Source organism: Photinus pyralis, unplaced genomic scaffold, assembly GCF_008802855.1.
Source record: "Photinus pyralis isolate 1611_PpyrPB1 unplaced genomic scaffold, Ppyr1.3 Ppyr1.4_LG10, whole genome shotgun sequence".
Taxonomy (NCBI): domain Eukaryota; kingdom Metazoa; phylum Arthropoda; class Insecta; order Coleoptera; family Lampyridae; genus Photinus; species Photinus pyralis.
The window spans coordinates 20,000,958-20,010,216 of record NW_022170250.1 but is presented as its reverse complement, the minus strand read 5'-3'; the positions used below and the strand labels follow the sequence as shown (position 1 = coordinate 20,010,216).

The window sequence follows — 9,259 nt, the reverse complement described above, 5'->3', positions numbered from 1 at the left end:
TGTCCCCTCGTGTATTAGGAGCTGAAACACCTCCTCGCACGTTATAACATCCTGATACCAAATTAGAAAAGATTAAAACGAGATTTGGCTTCGAAATATTTTTGTGGGTGATGGGAAAAGACCACCTCGACTATTATGTTCTCCTGGTAGCCAGACAAAATTTTTAATAATTTTCTGATTGTCCCCTCATGTATTAGGAACTGAAACACCTCCTCGCACATTATAACCTCCTGAAACCAAATTGGAAAGAATTTAAAACGAAATTTGGCTTCGAAATATTTTTCTGGGTGATGGGAGAAGACCTCCTCGACTATTATGTTCTCCTGATATCCAGACAAAATTTTAAAAGAATTGTCTGATTTTCCCCTCGTGTATTAGGAGCTGAAACACCTCCTCGCACGTTATAACATCCTGATACCAAATTAGAAAAGATTAAAACGAGATTTGGCTTCGAAATATTTTTGTGGATGATGGGAAAAGACCTCCTCGACTATTATGTTCTCCTGGTAGCCAGACAAAATTTTAAAAGAATTTTCTGATTGTCCCCTCGTGTATTAGGAGCTGAAACATCTCCTCGCACATTATAACCTCCTGATACCAAATTGGAAAAGATTTAAGACGAAATTTGGTTTCGAAATATTTTTTGGGTGATGGGAAAAGACCTCCTCGACTATTATGTTCTCCTGGTAGCCAGACAAAATTTTTAATAATTTTCTGATTGTCCCCTCGTGTATTAGGAACTGAAACACCTCCTCGCACATTATAACCTCCTGAAACCAAATTACAAAGAATTTACAACGAAATTTGGCTTCGAAATATTTTTCTGGGTGATGGGAGAAGACCTCCTCGACTATTATGTTCTCCTGATATCCAGGCAAAATTTTAAAAGAATTGTCTGATTTTCCCCTCGTGTATTAGGAGCTGAAACACCTCCTCGCACGTTATAACATCCTGATACCAAATTAGAAAAGATTCAAACGAGATTTGGCTTCGAAATATTTTTGTGGATGATGGGAAAAGACCTCCTCGACTATTATGTTCTCCTGGTAGCCAGACAAAATTTTAAAAGAATTTTCTGATTGTCCCCTCGTGTATTAGGAGCTGAAACATCTCCTCGCACATTATAACCTCCTGATACCAAATTGGAAAAGATTTAAGACGAAATTTGGTTTCGAAATATTTTTTGGGTGATGGGAAAAGACCTCCTCGACTATTATGTTCTCCTGGTAGCCAGACAAAATTTTAAATAATTTTCTGATTGTCCCCTCGTGTATTAGGAACTGAAACACCTCCTCGCACATTATAACCTCCTGAAACCAAATTGGAAAGAAATTAAGACGAAATTTGGCTTCGAAATATTTTTCTGGGTGATGGGAAAAGACCTCCTCGACTATTATGTTCTCCTGATATCCAGACAAAATTTTAAAAGAATTGTCTGATTTTCCCCTCGTGTATTAGGAGCTGAAACACCTCCTCGCACGTTATAACATCCTGATACCAAATTAGAAAAGATTAAAACGAGATTTGGCTTCGAAATATTTTTGTGGATGATGGGAAAAGACCTCCTCGACTATTATGTTCTCCTGGTAGCCAGACAAAATTTTAAAAGAATTTTCTGATTGTCCCCTCGTGTATTAGGAGCTGAAACACCTCCTCGCACATTATAACCTCCTGATACCAAATTGGAAAAGATTTAAGACGAAATTTGGTTTCGAAATATTTTTTGGGTGATGGGAAAAGACCTCCTCGACTATTATGTTCTCCTGGTAGCCAGACAAAATTTTAAATAATTTTCTGATTGTCCCCTCGTGTATTAGGAACTGAAACACCTCCTCGCACATTATAACCTCCTGAAACCAAATTGGAAAGAAATTAAGACGAAATTTGGCTTCGAAATATTTTTCTGGGTGATGGGAAAAGACCTCCTCGACTATTATGTTCTCCTGATATCCAGACAAAATTTTAAAAGAATTGTCTGATTTTCCCCTCGTGTATTAGGAGCTGAAACACCTCCTCGCACGTTATAACATCCTGATACCAAATTAGAAAAGATTAAAACGAGATTTGGCTTCGAAATATTTTTGTGGGTGATGGGAAAAGACCTCCTCGACTATTATGTTCTCCTGGTAGCCAGACAAAATTTTAAAAGAATTTTCTGATTGTCCCCTCGGGTATTAAGAACTGAAACACCTCCTCGCACATTATAACCTCCTGACTTACAGCCCCTTTTCTTTCGAAATTGGTTTTTAGTCTTTAACTTTTGATTGAGAAGTCTGATCGAAAAAGTACGAATTGTTTTGGATTCTACGCACCAAAATTAATAAGAAAAAGTGTTTTCCCGAAAAATTTTGGTGTAGTCGATATACACTGCCTTTTTTTGAACCACCAAAAAAAAATTGTCTCAGATCAATTATGTATCAGGATCATATGAGTGCGAGAAGGTGTTTCTTTTCCTAATACTACACCTGTTACTTGTCGACAAACTTATGCAAAAGGTTTCGTGCTACTAGGAGAACATAATAAAAAAAGAGGTCTTTTTCTAGCTCTGTCAGAATTATTTCAAAGCTTTCATTCGATTTCAAAATTTGCCAATCCTGTATCAGGATCATATGAGTGCGAGGAGGTGTTTCTTTTCCTAATACTACACCTGTTACTTGTCGACAAACTTATGCAAAAGTTGTCGTGCTACTAAGAGAACATAATATACGAAGAGGTCTATTTCTATCTCTGTCGGAATTATTTCAGGTCTTCTGTGGCAATGTTTCCTGGCGAGAGGTTTATTTGAAATAGATTTCTTGAAAAAGTCGCTATACGCCAATGAATAAAAGGTATATGCATTCACCCTGTACACTGTCAAAACGGAGTAGTTCTACACAACATCAGTCGTTCAAATGCACAATTTACATAACCTATTTTCAATCCGAAGTCGAAGGTCTTCCTTTCGATGATCGGATGATTTTCTTATCTTATCAATTTTCTCCCAAAACCGCACCCTACCACTACGTTCTCGTTTTGTGTTTTTGTTTAACAATGTCGAAATAGAAGTGCCTTTCTCGCTTCATTTTACGCGTTGTGTTATGGAAGATATCAATTCGATTTCGTCATCGCAAATCAGCTACACACTTCTGGACGGTGAAAAGTGCGCAGGTATGGATCGGCGTTTTCCATGTTAAAACTGTACAATTTGCAGGAGCCGACCGGCTCCGGGCCGATGCTGTAGGACCACCACGCCGATCGTTATCAGCGCTGTGCTTTTGACGATTCTAGTACCGGTGTATATCTTGACACCGAGAAGGTACGGCGGAGGAACGGCTTTAACTACCGCTCATGGTGAGCATTTAAGAATTGTATGTGTAGTCTAACATTTTATGGTTACTAAAACGGGTCGTGGGTTAAGCAGGACGTTCGATAATCGTTCTCACGGGAAAGTTTTGTATCACCTACCTTGTTGTTTTTGTATGACTCATCAAGCGTAAGGATTGTCTAAATCATAGGTTCCCAACGGGGGTGGTAGCGCCCCCCAGTGGTCGCTGGAGCATTCCAGTGCAGTGGGGGGGGGCGATAGGGGCGCTCAGCAGTAAGTGGGAGTCGATTATGTACATACAGGGGGACGCCACCCGACTGTCATAAACAACTTACTTTGCCACTGCACTGGGCAATCAATCATTGTTTAGTGAAGTTTCTAGAATACCAACTTGGTTGTCCGGGAGGTGAGGGGGGGGGGGGGGGGCTTTTTTTTTGAAGAAATTTATTAAGTCTGTTTATCAACAGTGTGCGTCACTTTACTGAAAAGTTAATCAAGAGTAAGTACGACTATGATTGAACGATTATATGTATACTAAATTCCTTGTTGCTATGTTGTCCTCCAAAATGTTTAAAAATAATGAAGGTATCGAACCTTTATTATCCATGGCCCTCCTTGAAGGATACCCACAAAAGGTACTAAAGGTTTATCAATTTGGTGGCGAGTCTAAACCGAGGGGTAAACATTCCGTGAATTTTTATTGATGTTCCGAGCATTCTTCCTTCCTTCAACGTATTCCATGCCCCCCAGACACAGCCTTTGGTATTTTTGTGATCATTTTTCAGGGAGGGCTTCCGAACTTTATTTTCCTAAAAGGTATTCCCTCAGGTATTCCATATCCTAAATTCCCTGTTGCTATGCTTCCCAAAATGTTTTAAAATAATCAAGGTTTGATGACTCTCCTTGAAGAATGATAAGTTGATCACAATGGTACTAAAGGTTTATCAATTTGGTGGCGAGTCTAAAGCAGGGGGTAAACATTCCGTGAATTATTATTGAAGTTCAGAGCGCTCTTCTTTCCTGGAACATATACCTGTCCTATAGTACTTTTGTGATCATTTTTCAGGGAGGACTTTCGAACTTTATTTTCCTAAAAGGTATTCCCTCGGGTATTCCATATCCTAAATTCCCTGTTGCTATGTTGTCTCCCAAAATGTTAAAAAATAGTCAAGGTTTGGTGACTCCTTGAAGTATGATCAGTGATCACAAAGGTACTAAAGGTTTATCAGTTTGGTGGCGAGTCTAAACCAAGGGGTAAACATTCCGTGAATTTTTATTGAAGTTCCGAGCGTTCTTCTCTCCTGGAACTTAATACCTGTGTTTGGCTGGGGGGTATTTCATACCCCCCAGACCCCCCGGTCTGTAACTCTCCACCAGATTGTTAAGCCTTTAGTACTTCTGTGATCATTTTTCAGGGAGGACTTCCGAACTTTATTTTCCTAAAAGGTATTCCCTCGGGTATTCCATATCCTAAATTCCCTGTTGCTATGTTGTCTCCCAAAATGTTAAAAAATAATCAAGGTTCGATGACTCCTTGAAGTATGATCACAAAGGTACTAAAGGTTTATCAGTTTGGTGGCGAGTCTAAACCGAGGGGTAAACATTCCGTGAATTTTTATCGAAGTTCCGAGCATTTTTCCTTCCTGGAACGTAATACCTGTGTTTGGCTGGGGGGTATTCCATACCCCCCAGACACTACGGCCTTTGACTCTCCATCAAACTGTTAAGCCTTTAGTATTTTTGTGATCATTTTTCAGGGAGGACTTTCGAACTTTATTTTCCTAAAAAGTATTCCCTCGGGTATTCCATATCCTAAATTCCTTGTTGCTATGTTGTCTCCCAAAATGTTTAAAAATAATTAAGGTGTGATGGCCATCTTTGAAGAATGATCACAAAAGTACTAAAGATTTATCAATTTGATGGCGAGTCTAAATCGAAGGGTAAACATTCCGTGAATTTTTATTGTAGTTCCGAGCATTTTTCCTTCCTGGAACGTATACCTGTGTATGGCTGGGGGTGTTCCATAACCCCCAGACCCCCCGGTCTGTAACTCCACCAGATTGTTAAGCCTTTAGTACTTCTTTGATCATTTTTCAGTAACAGATTTTCATAAAAGGTATTCCATATCCTAAATTCCTTGTTGCTATGTTGTCTCCCAAAATGTTGAAAAATAATTAACGTTCCATGGCCCTCTTTGAAGAATGATCACAAAGGTACTAAAGATTTATCAATTTGATGGCGAGACTAAACCGAGGGATAAACATTCTGTGAATTGAAGTTCCGAGAGCTCTTCTGGAACAAACACATTTGTGTGGCGAGTCTAAACCGGGGGGGGGGGGGGACGTTCTGTTAATTATTATTGAAGTTCCGAGAGCTCCTTCTTCCTGGAACGAATACATTTGTGTACTTTTGGGACCATTTTTCAGGGAGTGCTGTCGAACTTTCTCTGTCTGATGGGTATTCCATGTCTCCCAAATTCCCTGTTGCTCCCAAAACGTTTAAAAACATAATAATTCGATGGTCCTCCCTCGGGTCCTCCTTGAAAAATGATCAGAAGAGTACCTACTACAGGTTTATCAAGTTGGGGGCGAGTTTAAAACCGGGGGGTCGGGGGGGTATGGAATACCCCCCAGCCACATATACATTCTCTTCTTTCCTTAAATGTACCTATACCTGGAGTGGCTGGGGGGTTATTCCATACACCCAAGGCCCCCAGTCTTTGACTCCCCCATATTGTTAAATCTTTAGTACTTTTGGGATCATTTTTCAAGGGAGGGCTATCGAACATTCTTTGCCCGATATGTCTCCCAAATTCCCTGTTGCTGTATTGTATCTTTCAAAACGTGTCAAAAGTAATAATTTGATGGTCTCCTTCTGATCCTCCTTGAAAAATGATCACCAGAGTACTACAGGTTTATCAAGTTGGTGGCGAGTCTAAAACCGGGGGGTAAACGTACTGTTCATTATTATTGAAGTTCCGAGAGCTCCTTCTTCCTGGGACGAATACATTTGTGTACTTTTGGGATCATTTTTCAAGGGAGGGCTATCGAACATTCTTTGCCCGATATGTCTCCCAAATTCCCTGTTGCTGTATTGTATCTTTCAAAACGTGTCAAAAGTAATAATTTGATGGTCTCCTTCTGATCCTCCTTGAAAAATGATCACCAGAGTACTACAGGTTTATCAAGTTGGTGGCGAGTCTAAAACCGGGGGGTATGGAATATCCCCCAGCCACACATATCTACATTCTCTTTTCTGGATTGAATACCTGTGTGTGGACCCCCCCGTCTTAGACTCTCCCCCAGATTGTTAAATCTATAGTACTTTTGGGATCATTTTTCAGGGAGGGCTGGCGAACTTACTTTGCTTGAAAGGTATTCCATGTCGCCCAAATTCCATGCTGCTGTCTCCCAAAACGTTTAAAACTATATAATTTGAGGGTCCAACAAAAGGTTTATCAGTTTGGGTGAGAGTCTAAAATTGGGGGCTGCATTTTTCGCAATTTTTACAATGTTTCTGAAAAAACTTAAGGGCGGTTTTGTTAGAAATGCTTATTTCAGATGTCCCTGAGCAATGGGTCGAGCGTGCCATCTACTACAGCAATCGCATTGGCGGCCCCGAAGTCGAAATCGCGAAGAACCCGAGCTCCGACTATAAACTGGTCTGCTACTACACGTTCCCGTCAAGTTCGCCGGACGACCTACAGCCGTCCGACATCGACCCGCTCCTCTGCACCCACATAAACGTCGGCTTCGCCACCGTCGTCAACAACACGATTTTTTTAAACGACAACCAATCGCTAATTGTTCGCGATGTCGTCGCGCTGAAACGGCGCAATCCCGACCTGAAGATCCTCCTGTCGGTGGGCGGCGCCGGAGGCACCGGCGGCTTCCCGCAAATGGTCCTCAATCACGCCACTCGCAAGTCGTTCATCGGCTCGATCGACGAGTGCGTGAGGAACTACTCGATCGACGGCGTCGACCTCGACTGGGAGTTCCCGAACAAGGAGCCCTCGCCCGACTCGAAGCAGAAGATGCACTTCACCCAGCTCCTCGCCGAGATCCGCGCCGAAATCAAACGCCAGCAGAGATACAAGTTTCTGCTGACCGTCGCCGTCGCCGCCCCCCGCTTCATCGTCGACCTCGCCTACGACATCTCCTACATGAGCAGGTAACGCCGGCCTAGCCCGTCGGCGCTTGAAATTCGCCTATGTTTCAGTTACGTTGACTACGTAAACGTAATGACCTACGATTACCACTTCTACACGGAATTAACCCCCTTTACAGGACTAAACGCGCCCTTGTACCCCGACGGAAACGAAACCGGCTACCTGGCGACGCTCAACATTAACTACACGGTCAACTACTGGACCGACAACGGCATGGCCCCCGACAAACTCGTCGTGGGCCTGCCGACCTACGCGCATACCTTCGAGTGCGTACGCCGCCGATCGGACCACGTTAATCGTCAACTTGCAGGTTGTACAATCTGAACAACAACGGACTGATGGCGCCGGCGCGCGGCTACGGATCCTCGGGCCATTCGGGATTCGCGAACTATCCCGAGGTGTGCGCGTTCCTCGCGAGAGATCGCGTCAGGCGCGAGTTCGTCTACGGCGCGCGAAGTCCGTACGCGTTCCACGAGTGGGACTGGATTTCGTTCGATGACGAGATCAGTCTGACGTTTAAGGTGAGTGCGTCCCACGGTCCGAGATCTCACAAAAAGATCTTATTTTGTAGGCTGAGTTTATCAAACATCAGAAGCTTGCCGGTGCCATGATTCTTTCACTTAATGCCGACGATCACCAGGGTCGTTGTGGTGAGAAAGAGGTGAAAATGGTAAAATTCCCTCTTACCAACAGAGTGAAAGAGATTTTCAACGAAAATTAATTGTTTCTTTTTTATGTATATATTTGTATAGGTTTATTTGTACGATTTAATTAAATTGAAAAGTATTAAGTTGTTTCTTTTTCCTTTTCTGAATTTGTATTTTTGTGTTTGTTTCGAATTTTCAGTTTTTTGAATTTTTATTTTCAGAAAACATTGATTTTTTTACGCGGGTTTGAGTTTTCAAGAATTTATTTATTGTTATATGTCTATACTTAATAAGTTTATTTGTACGATTTAATTAAATTGAAAAATATTCAGTTGTTTCTTTTTCTGAATTTATATTTTTGTTGTTTGTTCCGAATTTTGCGGTGAATTTTTCTGTTTTTTTAAATTTTTATTTTCAGGTTTTCTTCGAAGAAAATTTTGATTTTTTTACGCGATTTTTTGTACTGTCTGAATTTGTGCGTTCTATTCTTGAGTTTTCAAGAGTTTTTTATTTTATGGATTTGACATTACAACGGGAATTTTTAATTTCTTTACGCAACATAATAAAAATTCGATGGCCCTCCTTGAAAAACAATTGCAAGAATATTAAAGACTCCGTTTGAGGGAAAGTGTAACTCTGGGGGGGTTTGGAATATCTCTCGGAATTCCAATACTAATTCACAAGTGAGATTTACTGAATATTGCTTTCTTGGAATGTGTATGTGCGTGTGGCCGAGAGGTATTCCAGACCATCTGATCCAGATAACATTGGATATTCTTAGACAGTATGTGAATATTCCCAATATCCATAGAATGTTCTATGAATAATACGTTCGCGGCATTGAATATACTGAGAACACACTATTAATATATTCCTTGATTTTTCGGTATTGAATATTCTGTTACAAAATTCCCTGGATGTACGAGGTATATTCGTTTTGTCACAATCATGTGTCAATTACAATGCACAAAATGTCTGTTTTAGGTAAGTAGTTCGTTAGACACTTATCTTGAATTAACAGTTATTTTTATTATAGGTCGTCAATTACTTACGCACTTGTAATGCATCTTACGGATCTCATCAGCTAACCTTCGGATAACTTTATTTAGATGTCGCCACTACAAAAATTTCCATTTGGTA

General features: G+C 41.0%; 2 protein-coding genes across 3 annotated transcripts in view; one reads left to right on the top strand and one right to left on the bottom strand.

Annotated features, from left to right (window-relative positions):
• The window catches only part of LOC116161281 (synaptotagmin-7), a 650,310-nt gene that overhangs the window by 316,962 nt on the left and 324,089 nt on the right, over positions 1–9,259 (bottom strand). The window lies entirely within an intron of this gene.
• Positions 2,891–8,262, top strand: LOC116161280 (chitinase-3-like protein 2). Its single transcript, XM_031474594.1, has 6 exons — positions 2,891–3,139; positions 3,191–3,330; positions 6,865–7,474; positions 7,523–7,738; positions 7,783–7,993; positions 8,044–8,262. The coding sequence occupies exons 1-6, from the start codon at positions 3,078–3,080 to the stop codon at positions 8,191–8,193; spliced, it is 1,389 nt and encodes a 462-aa protein (XP_031330454.1). The 5' UTR covers positions 2,891–3,077; the 3' UTR covers positions 8,194–8,262.